Here is a 27,537-nt window from a genome sequence, read left to right as displayed (position 1 = left end):
CACTTGATTGACCCCTTTCTCTCCTTCCTAATGATTTTTGCATTAGGATTCACCTCACTTCTCCTGGGAAGTAGGTGTGGGTATAAATTATGAATAAGAGGATTCAGCTATGAGATTTGGACAGAGTGTCATGATTTGGCTTGTAGTCAGATCTACGTGTCAGGGGACACAAGCACTAGAACAGGTCAGGGGCCTCCTCTTAGGTGGTCTGAAGTCTTGTCCATGCCCAAGAGAGAAGGCAGCAGTGTCTGGATGAGGGATGGAGCTGGGCTGAGGGAAGCGGGTAAGAGGGAGAAGGAGTCAGGGGGAGGGATGGGACTGGGGATGTGGGACACAGACATGACATGGGAGCCTTGTGTGGAGAATGGGGCTGGGGGAAGCAAAGATGGAAAACTACATTAGAAGGTGCTGGAAGCTGTAAGGACCCCTCCAGCTGCCTCACAGCAGAGCAGAGGGTCAGCACTGTTAGCTAACTTTTAAAACACGTATTGTTTTCATAATTCAATATGCAGAGGAAACTGTTTTCATATTTTATACAGTGGAGAAAAAGGAAAAGCCCGGATAACCCCAGAGAAGGAAAAATTCACCCACAGTCTCATTCCAGGGATACATACCATGGACATTTTTCTAGACTTTTTTCCATGACTCATTCTATCAATCTATCATCTATCAATCTGTCTATCTATCTATCTATCTATCTACCTATCTATCATCTGTCTATCTATATAGGATTTATTAAAGAAAAAAACCCTTCATTGATGTTAAAATATACCATCAATTTGCCGCTAATCATTAAATACTCTTGCATAATTTTATTTTTCAATGTCACATAGTATACCATCGTAAGAATGAAAAATAGCTTGCTTACCCAATGTCAAAATATTGGAACCTTCAATTGTTTCCAATTTTTACTCTTATAAGCAGTATGAGCATTCTTAAAAATTGTGTGTGGGCAGACCAGGGAGTGTAGTGGTTAAGTTTGTGCATTCCGCTTGATCAGCCCGGGGTTCACAGGTACAAATCCTGGGCGCAGACTGCACACTGCTCATCAGGCCATGCGGTGGCAACATCCCACGTACAAAAAATAGAGGAAGATTTGCGCAGATGAGTGAAAATTTTCCTGACAAAAAAGAAGAACAACATCGCATGTGCCTCCACGATCCTTTTCCCTAGGATATGTTCTAAGTAATGAAAATGCAGAATCAGAATTTTGCCTTTGAATTACTGCTAGGAATTTCCGAACATGTATCAGATATTTTTGATTATTACAATCAGCGTGTGCCACACACTTTCTGTTCTGTCCCTCACTCTATGCTCCTGGCTCCCTCCAGCTGAGGGAGGTTTTCTTTGAGTAGCCAGATCCCAGAATCAGCCTGGGGAACATGCCAGGCCAGGCAAGGACCTGTCATGTCCACTGAGCCCCAGGGTGTCCAGAGGTGGGGCCAGGGCAGAGCTGTGGATGGGGGCAGCTCCTGAAGACCCCTCCCATGAGCATAAACTCTCTTCATCTCCACTTTCCTCCCAGATGTTATCTCCACTGGCCAAGAACCTCTTCCACCGGGCCATCTCTGAGAGTGGCGTGGCCCTCACTACTGCTGTGTGCAAGAAGGACTCAAAGGCCGCAGCTCAGGTGGGTCTCACACTGGGACACCCCTGCACCCTTAGCTCTGCTCTCCTGGAGTCTTCAGAGGCCTTTGTTGCCATGGGATCCAGCTGACGTCCACAAGGAATCACAGAAGAGAGGATGGCTGAGTGGGAAGGGCAAAGAGATACCTCACTCAACCTCCCAGTTATCCAGCTGCACAACCTGGGGGAGGGTATGGAAGCAGCTGGTCAAGGTCAGAGAGTCATGGGGGCAGAGCTGGGCCTCAAGCTCATGATACTGGACTGCCAGCTAAGAGCACTGTCCACAGACCACACTTCCCAAAGTGTGCCAAGGTGGGTTGCTGGGCCAGCCAGTGGGCAGTGGACTCTCACCGTGTGTTGTCTCTCTCAGGGTCTCAGATCTGATAAACTCACTTGTAGCAAGGAGTCTCATATGGTTCCTTTCTTAGGGCCTTATGCCTGGGGTCCATTCCTGGGGATTAATTCATTTATTCAATCATTCACTCAACAAATAATTTTGATATAGCCAGACACCTAGAAACCACTAGAAGCATCTTCTAATGGAGTAGACAGATTAATGATTACATAATCACACAAATTAGAGAATGTCAACTGTGACAAGAGCAATAAAGTAGAGGACCTGATGTCGTAACAGAATCCAAAGGAGCAGTTAGTCCATGAGTAGGGGGTGGTTATCAGGAAAGCCTTCCTGGAAAAATTATCAGTGAGTTGAGATCAGAGGGATGAGCAGTAATTTACTTGGTGAGAAAAGAATATTCTGGAAAGGGAACAGTACATGCAAATGAACTGTGGTAGGAGCAAGCATCTCTAGTGAGAGAGAATGAGAAAGGCTGATATGGCCAGAGCAGAAGGAGCAGAGGGAAGCTGGAGTGAGCTGAGGATGGGGACATTGCAGGGGCCATGCTGCACAGGACCCTGGTGAGGACTTTGTCTTTATCTGGAGACTGTTAGGAAGGAAAGGAAGAGTGATCCACAGGAGGCTCTGCTGAGGAGGGCCCGCTGGAGTCGGTGATGTGGGGCGTTTACGTAGGGCTGTGAGAGCTGGTTTCATGGAGTGGTGGGGGCAGAAACCAGATTTAAAGGGGTTGGAAAGTAGAAGAAGAAAGGAAGACAAAAGGAACTTTAGAATCTTTGAGTGTGTTTTTTCAGAATTCATTGGTTGTAAAAAACACAAGCCCCCTTGACCAGGCTGAAGTCAGGACATGCAATGTATTTAAGAGAAACAAGTGGCAGAGATGGGGCTGGATTTGACTATCAAACAGGAATCAGAAATTGGCAAAATTAAGTGTATCTGAGACTTTTATTCTTGCTCTTTCTCTCTCTCTCATTCTCTCCTACTTTTCCTCTTTCTCTCACTGTCTTCTCCTCCCCTTCTTGACTTGACTTTTTATTTTTTCAACAAATACACACTGATCTGTGATTCTGTGTCAGACACTGTACGAGGCTCTGGGGAGCCGTGCACACTCTCCATGGCCCCGCCATCGTGGAGCCTGCCTCCTCGCCATCTGCCTCTTCTCCTCTGGTCACTTTGTAAGTGTCTTGCCTGAGTGCAAACGTCTAGTAAATGGATGAGCTCGGATTTGTAACAGGACAGAGTGATTCTGGACTCCATGCTCTTAGCCCCACTCCTGCTGCCCCTGCTTAGATGTTCAGCTCTGAGATCATTGTGCCCATTCTAACAGAGATAAGATAACAGAAATAGAGGTTGTGTAAGTGGCATGACTGGAACCAGGACCCACATCCGCTGGTCTAGAGCATTTTCTGCCACCCCTGCTGTCTTTAGAAATTGAGGTTTGGATGGAACACCTCTTTATTGACTGAGCGAAGGGACATGACTCTTGAATTCTGCTATTGTCTGTGATCTCTGCAGAAAATTGCCGTCTTCAGTGGGTGTAAAACTACCACCTCGGCTGTGATTGTTCACTGCCTGCGCCAGAAGACAGAGGACGAGCTCCTGGAGACATCGCTGAAGATGGTATGTGCTCCATTCTCCTGTCTGCCCAAGCTCTCCACCCTGTAAACCCTGAGTCAGGCTTCGTCATTTCAGCTGTCCTCTCACCCAAGAAAATATACCTGGAACAATGTCTTATCTCTCAGGAGCAGTGTCAGCCTCTGCATCTGAATAAGAAATTTCTTTTTTTCTGTTTTATTATGAAATATCTCAGATATTACCAAGGCAAAAAATAACACAAGGACCAATTGTGTAATAATCCCCCAGTTCTGTCAAAACTTACTATTTTGCCATTCTTGTTTGCAGATATATTTTTAAGAAATTAGGCATTACATATTCCCAGAGGAAACTACCATCCTGAATTTTGGGCATGCAGATATTAAGGAAGATTTTCAGGAATGTTGTCACAGTTCATCTTGGCTAATTTAGAAAGTAGCTCAATTATAACCCAGTGGTTCCCCAATTTTCTAGATTTTCTGACACTCACCTCAATTGTGATTCCAGAATAACCATACGTCAACCCATTCATCCGTTCCACCAACCAACCATCCATTCATCCATCCTTTCATCATCTTATTATTCACCAACCCATCCAATTCATCGATATGCTTTCATCAATTTAATATCAATCCATCTGTAATTTTCTCTTTTCTGTTATCTATCATCATGCATTATGCAGCCACCACATATCTTTAATCCATCATCCATCCTTCTAAAACCCATGACCCACTTATCACATACCTGCTAGTTTTCATCAATCTAGCCACTTAACCGTCCTATTTATCTATACTCCAGGTATTGACCAACTCCGTCCATCCACCCACCCATCCATCCATCCATCCATCCATCCAAACTAGCCAAATGGGAGCAAGTGTAAAAGGGAAGGTGATGCAGACATGAATTGGATACAGTCCCTGCTCACACGAAATTATTCAGGAGAAACACACCGTAGACTTCTTGGGTTAAGTGTAGCGGGAGTATAGAGAGGAGAAGCATTCAATATAGTCAGTAGGGATACTTCATAGAGAAGGTGACATTTGAGGATTGATGGATGGCTATGGCAGTGGGTCATCACAAGGAGAAACACCCAGGGAATGCAGCATTTAGGGCCAGTGACGACCATTCCCTTTGTGGAGGAAGGATGTGAATGTGAGCCCAGGAGTCGCGTAAGACCCTGGCCCCTCTGTCTGGACCCTGGGCTCCTGAGGATACTCCTGGAAGCCCCAGGACAGGCCTCTAGCACTGGACTCTGCTCTGTTCCCATGGGTTGACTCCAGTGTGGCCTTGGGTCTTGGATCCTTGTTTCTCTGGCTCAAATGAGGTGACCAATGTGTTCAACGAATCAAAGCACAACAGTCTTCTGATGTCTGGAAAGAGGAAAATTTATCTCAGCAATTCGCCACGTGGCTCAAGAGGACCCAGTTTTAAGAGGAGAGTTGGTGACTTTGAGAAAACCCAGAGAACTTAAGATCCCGTACTATCCTTGTGAGATTTCCTGACATCGTGAGGAAGTGTTTCCATGATTATCCATTTACCTAAAACAAACACACAAGCACACAGAAACACACTGTGCACTCCCCCCCCACCCCAACATACACCCCTGGGTCGTTCTGCTATAATCCATAATAGAGTGATCCTTAATGATCACTTACTTGCATGCTAGTCAGACCCCTTAACTCTCATCAGTGCAGTCTTGGTGAACACACAATAAAGAAAAGTGTAGAGTGCAGTGAATTCCCGTGAGCTTGTAGGAGTGAGGACTTTCTAATGCAAGATGAGAAAACTCATCTCAAAATGCCTTGAGCAGAAAAAGAAATGTGTTGTAACAGAATCTTCAGGTAACTAACTGAAAACTAAACTACAGTTCTGGAGTAGATGGCTTCAGGCATGGCTGAATCCAGATGCATGTATTGTACTATTAAGAATCCATCTCTGTCCCACAGCTTTTTATCTTTCAGTGTTGGCTTCATTCTCAGGCAGGTTTGTCCCCTGGGGAGGTTAAAGACAAGAAGAGCACTCTAGACTTACATTTTATCTGCTTGGAAACCTTCTTTCCCAATAATTCCATTAAATGTCTTGGGGTAAATTCTATTGGACTGACATGGGCATGTGCTCATCCCTGAACTAATCTCTGTGGTCAGGGAGATGGGGTACCTCAGGTCACATGTAGAGGCCTGGATTCATGGACTGAAAGTGGGGAAGAAGGAGGTCCCCCAAAGGAAAAAGGGGGTGTTGTTGCCTGGGGAAACAAGAGGGGAAATGGATGGAGGGCGGGGCAGGCACCACCACAGACATGCTCTCCAGAGCCCCTTCCACCATCCTACACCTACAGCCTTTTCTCATGCCCAGGTCTGCCAGGGTCCAGCTTTTCTCCAGGAAGCCTTCTCACCCACATCCTCTGCCTTTGTCTTCACAGAAATTTTTCACCCTTGATTTCCATGGAGACCCTAGAGAGGTAAGGACCTTTGGTTTCTCAATTACAGGTTTTAAGTCTTGACAACTTTCAAGGTTGGCCTGTGGAGTCATAGTAATTCCTTCTGTTTATATTCCTGGGGCCCAGAGAGGAAGTGACTTGTCTGGATAACACAGCCAGGAGGACCAGACTGGAACCCATTCCCCTTACTCCCAGTCCTGTGCTCCCAGTCATCAACTCTGTGTTCACTCCACCCAACCTACATCTCCCCTTCTTGTTTATATTTCCTTCTTCCAAAAATACCCCCTTTAGAGACAGTTGGAATAGAAATGTCCACTGGGGGAGATGGAGATAACTGGGTAAGGGGTTTCTTCAGGAGCCTTCACTGAGGAGCCCAGATCTTCTCCTGGAGGCTGCAGGGTTGGTTAGCTGTGCAAGCTGCACTGTCTGCAGGGCCATCAGGAAGGGAGCCAAGAATCTTAGTCCTGAGGAACCACCCTGCTCCCAGCCATGAAGAAACTTGAACAGCATCCTCCCCATACTCCTTCTTCCTCCCCTCCTGCCTTCTAACATGTTTCGAGATTCCAATGGCATTACCTCTGCAACATCTCACATTCCTGTCCTCTCTGCCTCTCCCTGGGGATGGTAGCACTTAGCTTAAAAGGTGTGGTGAGGATTAAAAGAGATTCGCTCAGTCATTCAGCAACGATTTAATTAGCACTCACTATGTGCCAGCACGTGATTCAGGAGGTGAGTATATAGCAGCTAAACAGGCAAAAGAGAACTAATGACCTGCCCTTCTGGAGTGAAGGAAGAGTCAATAAGTAGACAAATTCAATACGTACTGTGTGTGATGATGATCAGCCTTAGAATGGAAAGGTAATGGGGAAAGGAGGCTAGAGTTTGCCAGTGGTTTGAATTTATATGGCATGGTCAGGAATGTCCATGAGAAGGTGACATTTGAGCCTAATTCTGGAGGAGGAGAGGAAGCCAGCTGTCAGGAACACGGGAGGAGAAGTGTTCCAGGCAGAGGGAAGAGCAAGTGCAAAAGCCATGAGGCAGGAGGCCAGTGTGGACGGAATGGAGGGCAGAGAGGAACAGGACTGAGGCTGAAAAGGGGATGGGAGGTGGGGGTTGGTCCTTTGAAGGACTTGGATTTTGATTCCAAGTGTGACTGGAAGTCTTGGGGGGGTTCTGAACAGATGAGTGAGTGACCTTGGATGTTACAAAGGGCTCATTGACGGCTGTGTTAAATGGAAGGTGGGGAAGGGGCAGAGCAGATGCAGGGACAGCAGCTGGAGGGCCCCTGGGCTGCAACAATCCAGGCAAGGGATCATGGTGGCTTAGACTAGCCCACAGCAGAGGGAGTGGTGAGAAGCGCTTGGTGCCTGGATATTTTTGAAGTAAAATCTAACAGGATGTGCTAATGGACAGGATGTGGGGCGTAAGAAAAGGAGAAGGGGTGAAGCAGGCTGCTGGGTTTCTGCCCTGAGCCAGGGGATACAGGAGCCCCATGGAGGGCAGCCACCAGTAGCCACTCTAGGCATTGGCCACACTGCCATTCCTACTGTTGCATCAGCCCGTGCTGGACGCTGCTCCGTTTGGGCCCTCATGGTCTGTCTCCTGGACTTTCACGATCTTCCACCTCTGCTCTCCCTCTCACTCCCATGCCCCACGGTGCAGCCAGACTTACACTTGTGGGCCCAGGTCAGGGTATGTCACCCCTTCTTAAAAGGCTGACCCTCTTTATGAGACAAGTCCCCTCACCTCCATGGAGTTATCCTTCAAAGCATATCTGAGTCTGTGCTCTGTGCCAGACATGGTGCAGAAAGTTGCCGCACCATCTGCTCTCTCTCTGTCCACGTCCCACAGCCTTCCTCCAAGCCCAGGGCTCCCGGGGTCTGAGGTTCCTGGGATTAGTGCTACACACTGACACCTCGGTCACTGTGCTCATGCCATTCCCACTGTTTGGAATACTGTTCACTCCCCAGTCCCACTGCAGATGGCAGGCACCACCCCATGTGGCCTCTCCTGTGTCTTCCTTCCAGAAGGAGCTGCTCCTCTAGGCGGCTTCCCACAGCAGCCCTTTCTGAACTGCACAGCCTTTCAAAGAGAGCAGTGGTGGCACCCAGATCCTTTGTCCCTGTTGTCAGCCATATTGCATTAGGATGTGTGCTCTTGTCCTGCTGAGTCAGATCACTTGACAGAGCTTCTCCTGTGCAGCCAGAACTGGCCCATCGTCATTGGCCCTTGTGGAGCAGACACAGGTCCTTGGAGTCACAGGGTCTCAAAGCCTGGGGTTGTCCAGGGGGGAATATGACACATAGTGGATGGAGCTGGAAATACGGCACGTGGGGGTGGAGTCTATGCACGGGATCTGTAACACCACAGCTCATGCATAATATCTAATGTTTATCCAGCTCTTTCCACATACCAGGTACTGTGCTGAGCATTTTGCATGTGTTCTATCATTCAATCCCCACAACAACCCATCTGATAGGTGAGGAAACTGAGGCACAAACAGGTGAAATTATTTTCCCAGGTTCTTAGCTAGTAGGTGGCAGAGCCAGGTTTCACATCCAAATATTCTGGCTCCAAAACCCACCCTTTTAACAAATTCTGTGACCAACTATGGAACATACCTGTACCCAGAATCACCTTCCCAGGTGGTGACATGTGAGTCAGGCTCTGTGGGATCTATGACCTTGAAAATATTTTTCATCAAAGGTAAAACAAAAATAAAGACCCAATGTGAGCCCATCCCTGATTCTTTTACTCCTGCTGTTCCTCTCTGATAGGGAGTCAAGCCTCAGTTTAGGCACCTGGAGTGATGAGGAGCTCACTGCCTCCTTGAAGCAAATCACTTATCAAGAATAGCTTGTGTTTAAATATAGATACAGTCAATTGTCATTGATCATGAATTCTGTATTTGTGAATTCACCTATTCACTGAAATTTATTTGTTACCCAAAATCAATACTCGGGGCACTTCTATGGTCATTCACGGACATGCAAAAAGGGGCAGAAAGTGTGAGTCACGTGATGACACTATGTTCCCACCTGAGATCAAACAAGGCAACACTCTGTCTTCTTGTTTCATGTCTCAAACTATTAACATGGTCTATTTAGTCCCACATTTTTCACATTTTTGTGCTTTGTCTTGGTGGTTTCTCTGTTTAAAATGGTCCCAAGCATAGTGCTGAGGGGCTGTCTGGTGTTCCTAAGCACAATAATGCCGTGATGTGCCCAACATGGGAGAAAATGAATGTGTTTGACGAGCTTCATTCAGGCGTGGGTCACAGCACTGTCGGCTGTGCGTTCAGTGTTAATGGATCAACCCTGCAGCCCACCCAGAAAAAGGAGGAGGACATTTGCCGTGAGCCCCTCTGGAAAGGCTAAAGTATCATCCCTGGGGTGTGATGAAGCTGTGGAAAAACGGCTACATTTGTGGATTCATGAGATATGATGATAAACTCATAGTGGACAGCACTGTCACAAGGCTGAAGCACAAGGAAATTATAGTCCCATTACCCAGGGCCTGGAAAATGTGGAGCCCTTCTAGGCTGATGCTTTATTATAAATAAGAACTACAGATCACTAATTATGTATAATAAATGTATATTACATAAGACCTTTTTAAACACAAATAAAACACAGTTGATGAAAATGTGACCAGAGGCTTGCAGGAACCTGAGCCCGTACTTCCCCTGGGAGCAGTGGCTCAGTGTTTGCCAATTCAGAGTTCACAGTCACTTACAGACCTAAACCACCACGAATAATGAGGACTGACTGTAGAGAGAGACACACATAGATATACATACAGTTCAAATTGAAATATATTTAAATGTTTATGTATGTGTATACATCTAAATACTTGAATATATACACATAAATATATGTAAATATGGATGTTATGCATATATATTCTCATTTGTGAGAGACTGGACCCCATCACCTTACCTTCTCTAGCCCTTGGTCAAAGTGCTGTCCTCTGGGGTCACACAGACTTCGCCTCCTTTGATGGGACCCTCAGTTCTGTGGTCACTGCCATGGGCATGCAGGTCTGTGGTGCTGGCCTTGTGCTCAGACAGGTGGAGATGAGGAGGAAGGTGTTTCCTTGAGACGAGAAGTGCACACACTATGCTCCCTCTTCCCCAGAGCTACCCCTTCCTGCCCACTGTGGTTGATGGAGTGCTGCTGCCAAAGATGCCTGAGGAGATTCTGGCTGAAAAGAAGTTCAACACTGTTCCCTACATCGTCGGAATCAATAAGCAAGAGTTCGGCTGGTTTCTTCCAACGGTGAGAATGCGCTGGTCTCTTAGACTCACCTCCCCTGCCCTTCACATCACCTCTCCCATCTCAGGTCACAGGAGCTCCTCCTTCTCCAGATCCCCCTTGGGGTCCAGGACAGCTGTCCCCTTCGCACAAGTTGACACCTCCATGGAAACCTTCTCAGTGGTGGCCCAGCTGTCACCTGGGTGTGTGGCCCTGGGGACCCCTCTCCCCAGACACTCTCTGATTGTGCTCCAATCCAAGAATCCCGAATGTCGATGCTGTGGGGCCTGTAGAGACAATCACAGGACAGATGAGAAAACCCAGGCCTGGAAAGGGAAGGAGCTCAGAGCTGAAGGAGTGTGAGGCCTGGGTCCCTGCAGCCTCTCCCCTTGGGCTTGGTCCCTTCGTGGTTTCTCCATAAGCCCCACACACGCTCCTGGTCATCTAACTGCAAAGATTCAGAGGAACTCGCTTCCTCTTGAGTTAACATGACTGCTGAAAGCTCGGAAGGGATTTCCCTTCTTTCTAAGATAAAGCTGACGGGAGTGTAGGTGCAGGTTTTATTCAGTTATAGCACTGCAGCAGGGAAAAGAATCCAGCGTGAACTGAACTCAAGTCCCTGAAAATAAAGGCTGGAGCCTATTTAAAGGCTGGCTGTGCTCAAGGAAAGACTGTTGGGCGGGTGTGGGGGTTTGTCCATGTGACTGGCCACCTGGATTTGTTAATAGGCACCTACACAGAGGAGCAACAAACTCTCTTGTCTTTATGGTCTATGGCAGTGGCATAGTTTGGAGGAAGGTGCCCTAAGAAGTTAGATCTTTACGCTCCCACAGGGCCTGAGAGAGAGCAGAAGTCATCCCTGAAGTGTGAATTCAGAGATGGCTCTCAGGTCCTTGAGGAAACAGTTTGGAGTGGTAGATTAACCTCTCAAAGGCAGAGAAAGGATTTGTAATCACAAGCTTTCTTTTCTGTCTATGTGTGAGGTAAGAAAGCATTTTGCCATTATTTAATTGGAAATATTTTTTTTCATTGAGGTAATATTGTTTTATAACATTAGATAAATTTCAGGTTTGTAGCGTTATATTTCAGCTTCTATGTAGACTTTATCGTGTTTACCACCAAAAGTCTAATTTCTGTGGGTCATCATACAAATGTGCCCCTTTACGCCTTTTGCCCTCACCCCACCCTACTTTCTCTCTGGCAAAACCAAGTAAATGCTCTAAGAGGGGGTTCAGGGAGCTATTCACCCATCAGCAGGTTTGAGCTGGAACAAGCAGTAAATTCTCCTGGCAGCAGGGAGCTTTCTCAGGCAGGCATTTTAAGGGAAGCTGCATCATTCTAAAGACAGGGCCTTAAGGCACTAGGATTTGTGTTAGAGTTTGGTCAAGTCCCTTAGTGCAGAGGTTTGGATGGAGTTGCTATGTGCAGAGTTCTGCATTTCTCACATCAGAACAATTTCAGAGGTTACAATGAAGGACCAAAGCCAGCATGGCAGGATTTGGGGCTTCCTCAGTCACCTGAGTTAGGGAGGGTATTTGTGAGCCCTGTGTCCTCTGCCCAGAGCCCTCCACTTCCACACTACCCTGGCTTAAACTCTCCTTGTTTGTGTCGATGGCCATTGTGAGGACTCTAGCCTGACATATATGTACACATACATACTGCAAAGGCCTGGGACAGTTTTTCTTAGCATTTAACTTATCCTGTTTGCATTTCTTGAGTTTCTGGATATAAGTTCATTTGATTCATTGATTTTGCCCAACTCATCAAAGATTCTGACTGTCAAGACGTGACAAGGTGACCTTCAGCCTGCATTGGTTTGGACAGTGGGTTAGTTTGGTTCTTCTTGCTAATTCCCAACGGTCCCCAATTGCTTAATGAACCATTGTTTTAACAGATCATGGGCTACCCACTCGCTGAAGGCAAGCTGGACCAGAAGAAGGCCACATCACTCTTGTGGAAGTCCTACCCGATCGTTGTAAGTGTCTAGGGAATCAACAGTAACTGGCTGAGACCCAAAGAGGGGAGGGGCTTGACCCAAATCACAGCCCACTTAAATGGCACAATGAAGACTGGGGCCAGAGGGTTCTGTCCCCACTTTTCTGCCTTTCTCACCTCACCACCCAGGGTAAGAAGTGGTTGCACAGGGCTTGGGAGGTTCACAATTAACATAAGCCTTCCTCACTGGTTGGAAAAGCTGTTGTTCACCAGGTAAACTCTTGATCCATTGACTCTTGATCCATTTCAGAACATCCCTGAGGAACTGACTCCAGTGGCCATTGAGAAGTATTTAGGAGGGACCAATGACCCTGTCAAAAAGAAAGATCTGTTCCTGGACTTGATGGCAGATGTTGTGTTTGGTGTCCCAACTGTGACTGTGGCCCGTTATCACAGAGGTGAGTTCCAGGGATTGGACAGAAAAGGGAGACCAAACCCACCAGCTTTGCTGTCTGACTTGCCCACCCCTCAGCATAGATATGTGGAAATTTCTGAGGGTCTCCAAGCTCAATTCCATACAGCCTGGGGTGAGACATTGTCGTATTTTGGTTTCTGCCAGAAGCCGACTCTAGGAAAAGGATAGGAATGCAAGTAATTTATTTTGGAGATGATCCCAGAAGACAGCAGTAGAGGAATGGAGTTGTGGCATGGGAAGGAGAAGGAAGCCAATCCATGCTGCCCCATCAAGCAAGTATCCACCATGGACACTGGAGCAGGGAGCTCTGGGAAACCTGCGTAAAACATTCTCAGGGTTATCCTGAGTGAGCAGCATGAGAGCTGGGTATTTATCCTCCAACTCCCACGTGTCATTGGTTGAAATCTGTCCCCAAGGGGTTGTTAATTCTCTGGTGCTTTGACCTGCTAAACACATGGCACAGAGGTCTCTGTTGGCCAAAGACCTCCAGCTAAGGGCTACAGACCTTAAGGTGGAAGTCAGCCTGACATGTTCAGAAGTTGGGGATCTAGTGAAGCACCAACAGCACCTGCTACAGGAACTCCTCACCTGAAGCTGTGGCTAGAAGGGAAATCTTGGAAGATGTGTTTTGTAATGTTTCCAAGGTCAGAGCTATCTGCAAACTAATTTCTTAACCAGTGGAGCTGGGGATAGAGTGAAACCAAGCATAGGATTGGTGCTGTGGCAGGGTTTTGGGGGGCTGGTTTCGGGACCAAGAAAGTTGAAAAGACTAAGAAATGGAAGGTATGGAGGCACTTGTTCTGGAGAATGTTAATGCCTACAGCTGGCTTTTGTTCATCGTGGTGTGTCCTGCGTCCACCACAGGACCTTCCACATTGATGCAAGGCTGTGTGGGTGGGGTGTGAGGTCACGTTGGATGAGCTCGCCTAGAGAGGATGTGTCCCTCCTGGGTACCTTTTTGAGGTCTTCACAGGACCTTCCATTTTCTAGGAGGCTTCTTTCACCTAGTCCGCAAGTCAGGAAATGGTTCTCTGGTCCAGACCTCTCTCTCTAACTGTGCTGGAGGTTTATAAATTCGGGATGTTTTAAGAGTGTTAAAAATAGCTGGATGTGACCTATTATATGCCCAAGCACTCAGTGCAGTAATGTACAGGTGCTGGTTGCTGCTTCTTCCTCCCAAGGGTCCTGATGAAACTCTTCAGCCCGGGGACATTGTGGTCAAATCTTTTCTTTCATAAACTTGGTCTTGTCTCTTCCTATGTGTCTGCTTTGTGGTATCCCTTTCTGCATTGTCTGCTGGTCTAGCCATACCAGACTTGTGTTTTTACGTGATGTCTCATGACTTGAGTTCAGGGTCTTTTGTCAGGACTGCACAGACTTTATCAACTTTGTTCTTTCATTTTTATATTTGACTTGCTCTCTTTTTGATAAAAAAGATCTTCTCTAAACATAAAATTAATATATAATAATATATAATCTTACATTGTGGAAGGTAGTCAAAATATAGGAAAACATAACGAGGAAACTCGATACCACTCATAACTTCTCCACTAGAAGTATCTGCTATAATTCTTTCGTTCATGAGGAAAATTGACCCTGAGCTAACATCTGTGCCAATCTTCCTCTATGTTGTATGTGAGATGCTGCCACAGCATGGCTGACGAGTGGTGTGTAGGTCCACACCTGGGATCCAAACCTTGAATCCTGGGCTGCAACAGCGAAGTGGGTGAACTTAACCACCATGCCACCGGGCTGGCCCACTGCTATAAATTTTTGATATATTTTCTTCTAATAATCTTTCCATATCTTACATATAATTGAAAAATTAATTTTTTGTTATGGTTTTGTTCATAGAACACTATATTATAAGCCTTTCCTCACTGTCAATAAAAATTCATTGAAAATATTCATTATTTCACAGATAAAATTTACTTTAGTATTCCTGTCTATTAGGTATCTAGCCTGACTGCTTATATTTTGTAGCTTCAAAAAATATATGCTCAATCTTATGTGCATAAATCTTTAAAAAGTCTCTAGGAATTTTGTTAGGATTGGTTTTCAGAAGTGAAATTCCGAGGCTGGACAGTAGGAGCATTTTAAAGTTCTCGATACAGATTGCAAAATTTGTTTCCAGTGTATAAGAATGTGGAATAGTCAAATTGAAAAATAAAATATTGCTGCCAACATCATAAGCCTTTTTCACATACAAAAGAACATGACGTTGTTTTATTTTGCATATTTTTGATTACTAGCTCTCTTTCACTCTGCTGTCCTTGTTGTTCCTAATTATTGTTATCCAAATTTATGCCCTATTTTCCTTTGAAGACATGTGTTGTGATTGTAAGAATTTTATAAATCTCAGTGGCTTAAGGCAGAACGTTAAAAAATAGAGAAAAAGCAATATATCTTTTGGGCAGCATTGTGCCAAAAATAAGTTCTCTCATTCACAGAAGATCTCTCCTCTATGGCTGTGCTCTGAGCTCCTCTCTGAAACTTTTGGGCGGCAGAGGCGAGGTGAACCCCCTCCTTTCAGGGAGCTCTGCTGACCTGGAAGCAGCTGTTTAACAAGTGGATTCCTGAACAGCAGGGGATTGCTTCTTCCAAACATCTCCTCTCCCCAAACCAAGGGTGCAATGATGGGGTGTGGGAGGCAATTAAACAAATTATTCTACTTCCTCATTTCGGGATGGCATATTTGTCAAATTATTTTGTGGGTGAATATTTAATGAGGTGAAGAAATGATCATAATCATGACAAAATAAGAGGCACACTATTATCCCAATTTTACATACATCAAAGGGATATGCGCTAAAATATTGACAGGTTTTTCTGAACGGTAGGACTATAAGTGATCTTTTTGTTCATTTTCCTTTTTTCTACATTTTCCAAAGTGGTTACTGCATGCAAGGTGGGAAATGTTGTAAAATTTCTCCACCCACTCGCTTGTGGGCATCATAATTGTTGCAAAGTGCCGACCTCCCTGGGCCAGGTGGCCCAAGAGTTAGCCCTGAGGGAGCAGGGATGGGCAGCTCTGGTGAAGCCGTCCGCAGGAAAAGTGACATCTCTGCAGCTTGGAGAGGGGAAGGTGAGGGAGGAGGCAGGGCAGAGGAGGAGAGAGGCAATGTTGTCCTTCCTCAGCCCCCTCTTCTCTCATCAGCCACCAGCTTACCACTCCCCAGGCCAAGGAGGAGGCAGGAAGTGACAGAGAAAAAGGAAAGGCTGTTTATGGTTTCCTGAGGCACAAGAGACAGATTGTTCCCTTTCTGCATGTGTTTGCATTTAAATATTCGCGCTTTTGGACCAGTAACTTAGATTTGCTTCACTCTTCTCAGAATGGTGAAAAAACATTGGAAACACTCAAAACTGGGCAGAATAAAATACATCTATTGGGCTGAAGATATTCCCCAAAGGAATGAAAACTAGCTTGTTATCAATGAAATAATAGTAGCATAAATTGTATGTTCGTAGATGTTGTTGGGTGTGAACGCATCAGTAGGCAAAGGGGCTTATGTGAATTAACCCGGTGCCACTGAAATCCACTTCCACCTCCAGCAGCTATGAGTCATTTAGCAAGCCACATGACTTTCCCGAAACTCTGTTTCTCTATTATGCTGATAACCAGAGGTTTCCTGCAGGGCAAGAGTGTCCAGCATACAGTTGGCACTTACAATAGCAGTTGTTGTTAATATCGTATTTGTGTCCTCAGGCCCCAGGAGTGCCACCAATTCCCTGAGTGCTCAGGGACCCCAGAAGTGTTGATATCATCCAAACGTGTGTCTGGTAAAATGAACTGTGCATGAATCCATGTCTTCTCAGATGCTGGAGCCCCCACCTACGTGTATGAGTTTCAGCACCACCCAAGCTTCTCATCGGACAGGAGACCCAAGACGGTGATAGGGGACCACATGGATGAGCTCTTCCCGCTCTTTGGGGCCCCATTTTTAAAAGGTGATGGCCCTTTGGTGACTACAAATTTGGGAATGGGAGATCTGGGTTCAAGTTTCAGTTTAGTGTCCTTGGGCAAGTTCCTCCTTTTCACGTCTCAGTTTCTGGAATTCATCATAACAGGGGTGAACTACAACAGTTGCCAATCTTTCTCTTACTCTAATGTGAATGATGGATAATGTGTACCCATGTGCCCTCATTCATGATCACTGTAAAGATCCAGACCAGGGCATCAGTGTGACAGGTGGTAGGACACCTGTAGGGCCCTGCTCAAGAGTTAGAATGACATCGCTCACTTCCAGTCACAGGAGTTTATCAGCATGTGAGTGAGAGTAAGATTAGAAGGTGTGTAGACATTGAGTGAGGGCTAACATGTGTCTGTCTATTCAACTATCTATCAATCCATCTGTCTATCTATCTAAATATCATCTTATTAAGTTTAATATATTTAATAATGTGACCTTTTAAATAAAACTTTTCACAAATGCCTTCAATGCCTTAACTGTCAACAGTTACAGACGACTTGCACGTCACCCACCTCAGGACTGTTGTGACACACAGGTGCCTCTGGGCACTTCCTGGTAGGGTCACTCCTTAGGGCCACTGCAGCTCTGTTAGTTTTCAGAGTCTGTGCATATGTGGGTGGGTGGAAGGAGATTGTGAAAAAATTCAAAGAAGAGCATCCCAGGAGGAGGGTTGCTGCAGTGGAAACCCTGGGATGTGGCATTGCCACCCTGGAGCGGGAGAGCGGGGCAGGTGGGCACAGAAGACAAAGGCGGGCCACTTATGGATTGACTGCAGCCCTTTACTCTGTCCTAGATCAGTAACTCTCAAGCTTAAAGTGCACATAAAGTACCCAGAGTCTTCTTAAAATGCAGCTTCTGACTCAGTAGGTCTGGAGTAAGGGCTCAGATTCTGAATTTCTAACAAACCTTCAGGTGATGCTGCTGCTGAAGGACCATGAACCACACTTTGAGTAGCAAAGGCTTTTGTCTTCCTCACAGGGGGTGCCTCAGAAGAGGAGATCAACTTCAGCAAGATGGTGATGAAATTCGCGGCCAACTTTGCTCGGACTGGGTGAGCCTGGTGGCAAAGATGGGGCAGGGATGGGAAGGGGTAGGGCATGTCCTTCAGAAAGGGGTAGCTTATACTGTTTGATGGTCAAATTCTGGCCCTGTGACCTCTGAGATAAGAGCTCTCTAAAAACAGGCAGGCTGCCCAGGAGATGGTGAGCTCCCTGTCTCTGGAGGCATAGGAGCCTCTTGGCAGAGATGAAGCCAGAAGTTTCCTGAAAATCTCAGTGTTGTTGGGACCATACAGTAGCTTTAGGGAATTTGTATTTTATTCTGTTCCCAGGAACCCCAGTGGCAAGGGGGCGCCCCATTGGCCAGTGTATGACCAGAAGGAAGCATACTTGCAGGTTGGCGTCACCACCCAGGTAGCCCAGAAGCTGAAAGACAAGGAAGTGGCTTTCTGGACCGAGCTCCTGGCCAAGGGGGCAGCGGAGAAGCGACAGGAGACAGAACATGTTGAGCTGTGAAAGGGCATCCCAGCCAGCCTCCAAGGCCTAGGGGAACCCAGATGGGGGATTCTACAGAAGGTGTTACGGGCCTAAGAGGCATCTGATTGTGGAGGCTGGGGAATTGTCTGGTGGGAGTGGGCAGAGGCCAGGGAGAGCGAATTTCTATATCTGTGGCCTCAAATTGTGGAATAAATGTACTTTTGGGGACTAAGTCAGTGTCTGTGTCTTGAATTGGAGATGAAGCCATCCTCCTTATAGAGAGAAGGCTGAAGAGAGATGTAGTATCTGCAGGAAATTGCCTCTGACAGGTCTGACTTGGCCTATGGACAAGCAGAGCAGCAGGCTGGGCCCTGGGATGCTTTGCATCTGCTCCATGTCTCTGGGCCCTAAACACCTTCCAACAACAGGATGTGAGGTGGCCAGAGTGTAGTGTCCCTGTCTTCCCTATTAAACCACCTGTAGAGATAGAGGTGGCACAGATTGAGGATGTACCTGGATTCGGGTGGGGGTGGGGTGCCGTGGTGATCCTGCGGCATGTTGTGTGCCCCTTGCTGACCTTTCTACGGGTCTACAATTCTCTCTTAAACACACACAGTATCTTGATAATATTGAGTCCTCAAATCCATGAACATGATTTATCTCTCCATTTATTAGATCTTATTTAATTTCTCTTGGCAATGTCTTATAGTTTTGAAGTCAGAGGTCTTAAAATCTCTCATTAAATGTATCCATGAGTATTTGATGGTTTTTGATGCTATTATAATTAGTATTTCAAAAATTTTATCTGATTTTTTTTTTTTTTGCTTGAGGAAGATAAGCCCAAGCTAACATCTGTGACAATATTCCTCTACTTTATATGTGGGTCACTATCACAGCATGGCTGATGAGTAGTGTAGGTCCACACCCAGGATCTGAACCCATAAGCCTGGGTTGCCAAAGCAGAGCATCCCAAAATGAATTACTATGCCATAGGGCTGACCCCCCTGATTTTTTGTTAGTAGAAGAAACTGAATTTCATATTGAAAATACACATGTTCTCCCGAACTTAGTAAAAGACTTATTGTTCTGTATCCCTGGTAACAAGTAGCCACCAGAACTGGTTTTAAAGTTGTTTAATTGATCAATGACACTTGTTCAGTGAACATACTTTTGCAAATCACCAAATCACTCCTAGCCCCTTGCTTCTGAAAATCAGCTCATCAGGCCCAAACTCACTTTAATAAACACACTTCTGAGTGTCAGCCCAACAACAAGAGTCATCCCTGAGTAACCATGCTTCTATGATGTCTATCCTCTTGTGTTATCTACAGTCCACCCATCCCTGAACTCACTGTCTAATTGCCCTTGTGAGTTTTTCCTTTGCCCCCATTGGTTCTTTGGAAGTATGTTGCTTAGGTTTCAAGGTGTTTGGAAATTCTCTAATGATCTACATTGACTTCTACCTTGTGATCAGAGAATATATTCTGCATTGTTTTAATACTTTGCACCTTATTAAAACTTGTTTTAGGGCCCAGCGTATGGTCTGTGTTGGTAAATAATCCATGTGTCCTTGAAAAGAATGTATAATCTGCAGTTGTTAGTGTAGTGTCCTATATATGTCAGTCAGGTCAAATTGATTAGTACTGCTGTTCAAATATAAATCTCTACTGATTTTTCAGCTCATTCTATTAATGATCAACAGAGCTGCATTAAAACTTCTAACTATCATTGTAACATTTTCTACTTCTTTTGTTCAATTTTTACTGCTTGTCCTGTAAGGCCCCGTTGTTAGGTGCAAACACTACTTTTATTCTAATATCTTCCTGATCATGGTATTTTCTTTCCATCACTCAAAAACGACCCTCTTTATCTCTGGTAATATTTCTTACCTTGAAATCTCTTGTACTGAATGTGCATCTCTGTCTTAAATTGCAGTGCTCAGTCCATTTTCACTAAATGTCTTTTCTTATATGGGTCAGCTTAAGTCTACCCTCCAGCTATTGGTTTTGTCTTTTTTTCCCATCAGTTCTTTTGTTGCTTCTGTTGTTTCCCCTTTCTTATTTTCTTTTAGATTCACTAAGTATTTTCTATGATTCTTCTTTTTTGATCTCTGCTATGGAGTTTTTAGCTACATATGAAACAATATAACATCAATCCCTCTACCCCCTTTTGTGCCATTTTGCCACATATTTCACTTCTGTTCATCTTAGAACCCTGTAATACATTTGCATTATATTTGACTTACTATTTTCTTTCAACCTGAAGAATACCCCGTAAGGTTGGTAGTATTGAACTGATTTTAGTATTTTGAGTCTTCTTTTTTTGTCTTGGTCTATCTAGAAAAAACAGTTTTATCAATTTTGTTAATCTTTTCAAACAACGAGCTTTGGGTTTCATTGAATCCCTTTGTAGTTTTTCCATTCTTTATTCTGTTTATATCCAATCTAATATTTGTTACTTCCATTCTTCTGCATGTTTTGGATTTAGTTTGCTCTTCTTTTCAGAGTTCCTTAAACTGGAAGATTTGGTTATTTAGTTGAGATCCTCCTTCTTTTTTCATGTAGGCATTTACAGCCATAAATCTCCCTCTGAGCTTGGCTTTCTCTGCACCCCATAATTGTGGCATGTTGTATTTTGGTCTCATTCATCTCAAAGTATTTCTCAATTCTCTTGTGATTTCTTCTTTGACCTACTGGTTGTTTAAGATTGTCGTGTTTATATTTCACACATTTGTCAATTTTCTGAATTTCCTTTTGTTTTTGAGTTCTACTTTCATTTCATTATGGTAGTAGAAGATAATTTGTATGCTTTCAAACTTAAAAAAAATTTTTTTTTAGAGGAAGATCAGTTCTGAGCTAACATCTGCTGCCAATCCTTGTGTTTTTGCTGAAGAAGACTGGCCCTGAGCTAACATCTGTGCCCATCTTCCTCTACTTTATATGTGGGACACTTACCACAGCATGGCTTGCCAAGTGGTCCCAAGTCCACACCCGGGATCCGAACCAGTGAACCCCAGGCCACCAAAGCAGAATGTGCACACTTAACCATTGCGCCACCAGGCCATACCCTACTTTTTAAATTTAAGACTTGTTTTGTAACCCGAACATATGGTATAAGTTGGAGAACATCCTATGTACAGTTGAGCAGAGTGTGCATTCTGTCATTGGATAGAGTGTGCTATATATGTCTATAAGGTCTAGTTGGTTTATAGCATTTTTCAAGTCTTTTATTTCCTTACCAGCCTTCCATCTAGATGCTCAATCCATTATTGAAAGTGGAATGTTGAAATCTCCCAGTATTATTGTGAAACTCTCTCTTTGTCCCTTCAATCCTGTGAGTCTCTGCTTCACATATTTTGAGACTCTGTTGATAGGCGCATAGATGTTTATAATTGTTATATCTTCCTGGTGAGTTGACTCTTTTATCATCAGGTAATATCTTTCTCAGGCTATTGTAACAATTTTTGTCTTAAACTCTATTTTGCCTGATATTCATATAACCACACCAGCTCTCTTTTGGTTACTGTTTCCGTGGAATATCTTGTTTCATGCTTTCACTTTCAACCTATTTGTATCTCTGGTTATACAGTGAGTCTCTTGTAGACAGCATGCAGTGGGATCATGTATTTTTATCTACTCTACTGATCTCTGCCTTCTACCTGCTGAGTTTAATACTTTATATAATATAATAAATATTTTGTTATGTATTATTCTAGTATATTTATATTTAATGTAACTACTTATAAGGAGGGATTGACTTTTGCCATTTTGCTATGTGTTTTCTCTAAGTTTTCTATCTCTTTTATGTTCAAATCCTCCATTAGAGCCTCTTTTGTGTGGGATATTTTTAGGATACGATTTTGTTCACTTTCTTATTTCTCTTACCGTACTGGCATACCTCAGAGATATTGTGGGTTTGGTTCGAGACCACTACAATATAAGAAATATCACAATAAAGCAAGTCACACAAACTCATTGGTTTCCCAATGAATACAAAAGTTATATTTACACTATATTGTAGTCTATTAAGAGTCAGTAGCATTACGTCTAAAAAAACAGTGCACGTACCTTAATTTAAAAAGACTTTATTGCTAAAAAATGCTAATTTTCAGCTTAGCCTTCAGTGAGTCATAATCTTTTTGCTGGTGGTGGATCTTCCTTCGATATTGATCAGTGTGGTGGTTGCTGAAGGTTGGGGTGACAGTGGCGATTTCTTAAAATAAAGCAACCGTGAAGTTTGCTCATCAATTGACTCCTCCTTTCATAAACTATTTCTCTGCAGCACATCATGCTGTTTGACCACATTTTTCTCACAGTAGAACTTATTTCAAAATTGGAGTCAATCCTCTCAAACTCTGTGCTGCTTTATCAACTAAATTTATGTAATAAATTCTAAATCTTTTATTATCAGTTCAACTGTCTTCATAGCATCTTCATCAGGAGTAGATGCCATCTCAAGAAACCACTTTCTTTGCTCATGCATAAGAAGAAACTCCTCATCCATTAAAGTTTTATCATGAGATTGCAGCAATTCAGTCACATCTTCACCCTCCACCTCTAATTTTAGTTCCCTTGCTGTTTCCCCCACATCTGCAGTTGCTTCCTCCACTGAAGTCTTGAAACCCTGAAAGTAATTCATGAAATTTGGAACTGACTTCTTCCAAACTCTTCCCATGATATTTTGATCTCTTCCCATGAATCACGAATGATTCTAATGGCATCTGGAAAAGTGAGTGTTTTCCAAAGAGTTTTCAATTTACTTTGTCCAGATCCATCAGAAGAATCACTATCTATGGCAGCAATAGCCTTACAAAATGCATTTCTTAAATAATAAGACTTGAAAGTCAAAATTACTCCTTGAGTGATGGGCTGCAGAATGGATGTTGTGTTAGCAGGCATGAAAACAACATTAATCTCATTGTACATCTCCATCAGAGCTCTTGGGTGACCAGATGCATTGTGAAAATGTGGTGATATTTTGAAAGAAACATTTTTTTCTAAGCAGTAGGTTTCAATAGTGGGCTTAAAATATTCAGTAAACCATGTTGTAAACGGATGTGCTGTCACGCAGGCTTTGATGTTCCATTTATACAGCACAGGCAGAGTAGATTTAGCATGATTCTTAAGGTTTCTAGAATTTCGGGAATGGTAAATGAGCATTAGCTTAAACATAAAGTCACCAGCTGTGTTAGGTCCTAACAAGAGAGTTAGCCTGTCTTTTGAAGCTTTGAAGCCAGGCATTGATTTCTCCTCTCTAGCTACTTGACATCTTCTTCCAAATTAAGGTGGTTTTGTCTACATTGAAAATCTCTTGTTTAGTGTAGCCACTTTCATTAATTATCTCAGCTAGATTTTCTGCACAACTTGCTGCAGCTTCTATATCAGCACTTGCTGCTTCATCTTGCACTTTTGTGTTATAGAGATGGCTTCTTTCCTTAAACTTCATGAACCAACCTGTGCTACTTCAAATTTTTCTTCTGCAGCTTCCTCCCGTCTCTCAGCATTCATAGGATTGAAGAGAGTGAGGGCCTTGCTCTGGACTAGGCTTTGGCTTAAGAGGAGTGCTGTGGCTGGTTTGATCTTCTATCCACTCTACTCAGACTTTCTCCATATTGGCAATAAGGCTGTTTCACTTTCTTATCATTCATGCATTCACTTGAGTAGGACCTTTAATTTCCTTAAAGAACCTTTCCTTTGCATTCACTACTTGGCTAACTATTTGGTGCAAGAGGCCTAGCTTTCAGCCAATCTCAGCTTTTGACATGCCTTCCTCAGTAAACTTAATCATTTGTTGCTTTTGATTTAACATGAGATTTATGTGACTCTTTTTTCACTGGAACACTTATAGGCTGTTGTAGGTTACTCATTGGCCTAATTGCCATATTGTGTGCCTCAGGGGATAGGGAGGCTGAGGAGAAGGAGAGAGACATGGGAAAAGCTGGTTGGTTGAGCAGTCAGAATGCATACAACATTTAATGATGAAGTTCATCGTCTTATATGGGAGCTGCTGATGGTGTCTCAAAACAATTACAATAGTGACATCAAATATCACTGATCAGAGATCACCATAACAAATATACTAATAATGAAAAAGTTTAAAATATTGCAAGAGTTACCATAATGTGACACAGAGACATGAAGTGAAGAAATGCTGTTGGAAAAATGATGCCAATAGACTTGCTCAATGTAGAGTTGCCGCAAATCGTCAATTTGCAAAAAATGCAATATCTACAAAATGCAATAAAGCAAAGCACAATAAAATGAGCTATGCATATATATTTTCCCATTAGTTTTTTTTGTTTGTTTGAGGAAGATTAGCCCTGAACTAACACCTGCTGACAATCTTCCTCTTTTTGCTGAGGAAGCTTGGCCCTGACCTAACATCTATGCCCATCTTCCTCTACTTTATACGTGGGACGCCTGCCATAGCATGGCTTAATAAGCGGTGCCTAAGTCCTCACTGGGATCTGAACTGGCAAACCCCAGGCCTCTGAAGCAGAGAGTGTAAACATAATGAATACACAGCCGGCCCGGCCCCCCATTAGTATTTTACTGGTTCCTTTGGGAATTACACTTAATATCTTCATTTGCAACAATCTAGTTTGCATTAATACCAACTCAGTTGCCATAGTATATGAAACATGTACTCCTATATAGCTCTACCTCCCTTTATTTCATTTTTATCAAAAATTGCATCATTATACATTTTGTCTCCATCCATATCAGTTGTAATTATTGTTTTGTGCAATTTTATTTCAAATCATATAAGCACAAGGCATTACAGACCGAAAGTGCATCAATGCTGACTTTTAAACTTTACACGTCTCTTCTGAGTATGCTCTCCATACTTGACATGCACATGGCTTTATAGATTCGCAAGGTGGGAGCTTTTAACACCCATATTCTCCAAAACATCTCACTCACCAGCCTTCCCTTCAAAGCTTTTCTGTGTGTCTATCGTTTGCCCCAACTAGTATTGGGGCATATGCCAGCAGCAAATAGATTTGTCTTTAAATATTTTTGACAAAGGCCCTCTGGTTATTCACCTCTCCATGTTGGGAAATTTCTGAGTATGGCTCAATAACAGCAAGTCTTTTGAACTGTTCCTTCAGGAGACACTGGCCTGCCATGGAGATGGGGATGGGGTAGAGAGGCAAAGTAGGTTAAAATGCCACAAACTCTCCTACCATGATTCAAACACCTTTTTCTAGGTTCAGTGTTTGCCTGCTCTGTAAAGCCTTGATTCATTTCTAGAGTCCCTATGAGTTGATTCTTGACAGCTTTTTACCAATATACTCACTGCTTTTGTGGGGTGATGGGCCCTTAGAATTCCCCATAGCATCATTTTCTCTGAGTCCACCCTGCATCTCCTGAAGAACATCCTTTAGTCTTTCTTGCAGTATGGCACTATCCATAGCATATTCTGTCAGCATTTTTTCCCCTGAATGTGTCTTTATTTCTTCTTCCTTCTTGAGGGATATTTTCCATGGATAAAAAGTTTTGGACAGAGAGTACTTTTTCTTTAATCATTCTATTATCATCTAACTTCCATTGTTTCTAACAAAACTAGTTGTCATTCTCATTTTTTCCTCTAAAATCCAATGTATGTTTTATCCTGTGGCTGCTGGTTAGATTTTTTAACTTGAGTTTTCAATGATTGATTATGATGTGCTAAGGTGTAACATCTTTCCTTGTGTTTATCCATTTGGGATTTGTGGAGATTCTTAGATATGTAGGTTGATGTCTTTCATCAGTTTTTAACCAACATCCCTCAAATAGTTCTGCTGCTTGCTTCTCCTTCTACTCTCCTCTGGTCTTCAATCATGCATGTGTCAGGCCATTTCATATTGTACTTCATGTTATTGATGCTCTTTTTATTCCTTTTTTTTTCCACTTTGTGCTCAGTTTGGATACTTACCATTACCCTGTCCTTAATTCCACTATGTTTTTTCCTTCAGATTTCTTCAATTTTCTGTGGATCCCACTCAAATAATTCTTTATTTCATATACTGTATATTTCAGCTCTAGGATTTTCCCTTCATTTCTTGTAGCATTGCCATTTCTCTACTTAAATTCTAAATCTTTTCACTCATTTTGTCCAATTTCCCCTCTGACTTCTTTAATGTCTTTATGATAGTCATTTACCTTCCATGCATTTATTTCCTTCTCAGCTTGATGGAATACATAGAGGAGGCCCAGCATTCCCAGGTGCTTACAGGATCCTCCACAGACTCAGGTTGTGCACTACCAGAGGCACCCAAATAAATTTCCTTTTAGTGAGTGTGACACTGATCCATTCCTGGCTGGAAGGTCACTAGGACTTGATTCTGAGATCCAACTGAGAAGTTCTGTCTGTAAGGTGTTTCCATTTTTTTCCATTTCAAGACTAACCCACCAAAATCCAGTTCAGGTTCCTTATAGTCCTAATAAGTGACAGATTTAAATATTTTCCTGAGTTTTGGTCATTCCAGGCCACCTTTGTGTAAAATCCCCCTTTAGCTATAAAATTGGAGGAGAAGCACATTTATAATTTTATATTTAATATTTTTTAAAGTCCTGCTCTTTCAGGGTCTACATTGGTCATTGAGGGTGAAGATAAATCCAAAATGTCCCTGCCCTCATGCAGTCCAAACCCTGGTGGGAGAAAAAGATCTGAGCCAATATTAAGATTGGGAAACCTCTGAACTGAAAGGCGACTGGGTTCCTTGGAAGAAGGGCTGTGCAACATTATGGCAAGGACCTATGGCTGTTTTCTTGGGTGATTGTGCATGGAGCAAACATTTCCAGGACTACTGGAGACAGAGTTTGAATTGACATCAATATCTGGAGACCCAATGTGTCATCATGACACCCTTGTTAGAGTGGGGGCCTGAACAGACCAGGTAATAAATGGAGTCCCTGCTAAAGTCCAGCTCATGGTGTCTCCACTGGCTCAATGGACCCCACCCAGTGGTCATTTCTTCAGTGATCACATTCATAATTTGGGATCGATGTACTTGGCAATTAGAGCAATCTCCAATATATTGTCTCTGGTCTATGAGTAAGAGCTATTACAGTACGGAAGGTCAAGCGGAATATGTGAAGCTTCCAGAATCCAGGAGGCACCACCCCATGGCCAATATAGTAAATAAGAACAGAATATTGTATCCTCAGGCAAGGGTATGGCAGAGATTAGTCTACCATTGAGGACATAAAGGATGTAGAGTCCTAATCATTCCTTATCTGGGCCCTGACTGCAGGGCCTGACTCCTTTGTAGCTCTCTCACTCTTATGGTTAAATCCTGGGTCCAAGTCTCAGCATGGGCTAACAATGTTCTAGGAGATAAGGTTGTCTTTAAAAGCTGCCTGGAGGCCTTCTAATTTTCCTGGCATTCTCTGTGATGAGAGCTGATTGAACTGAGCCTGTCACTTTCTCCCA

At 43.7% G+C, this 27,537-nt stretch overlaps 1 protein-coding gene across 1 annotated transcript in view; it reads left to right on the top strand.

The window, feature by feature from the left end:
* LOC124250084 (liver carboxylesterase-like) overlaps positions 1-18,352 on the top strand; it is a 31,086-nt gene extending 12,734 nt beyond the window's left edge. Inside the window, exons 6-14 of the mRNA XM_046681839.1 lie at positions 1,526-1,630; positions 3,497-3,601; positions 5,994-6,032; positions 10,148-10,288; positions 12,159-12,239; positions 12,510-12,657; positions 16,491-16,622; positions 17,624-17,696; positions 17,976-18,352. Of these exons, the coding sequence (XP_046537795.1) occupies positions 1,526-1,630; positions 3,497-3,601; positions 5,994-6,032; positions 10,148-10,288; positions 12,159-12,239; positions 12,510-12,657; positions 16,491-16,622; positions 17,624-17,696; positions 17,976-18,159 (1,008 nt within the window). The 3' untranslated portion in view covers positions 18,160-18,352. The remainder of the gene's footprint in view (positions 1-1,525; positions 1,631-3,496; positions 3,602-5,993; positions 6,033-10,147; positions 10,289-12,158; positions 12,240-12,509; positions 12,658-16,490; positions 16,623-17,623; positions 17,697-17,975) is intronic.
* Positions 18,353-27,537: the final 9,185 nt, after the last annotated feature.

This window comes from Equus quagga, chromosome 13 (genome assembly GCF_021613505.1).
Source record: "Equus quagga isolate Etosha38 chromosome 13, UCLA_HA_Equagga_1.0, whole genome shotgun sequence".
Classification (NCBI taxonomy): Eukaryota; Metazoa; Chordata; class Mammalia; order Perissodactyla; family Equidae; genus Equus; species Equus quagga.
The sequence above is the reverse complement of the archived record's forward strand: the minus strand, read 5'-3'. Positions and strand labels throughout refer to the sequence as shown.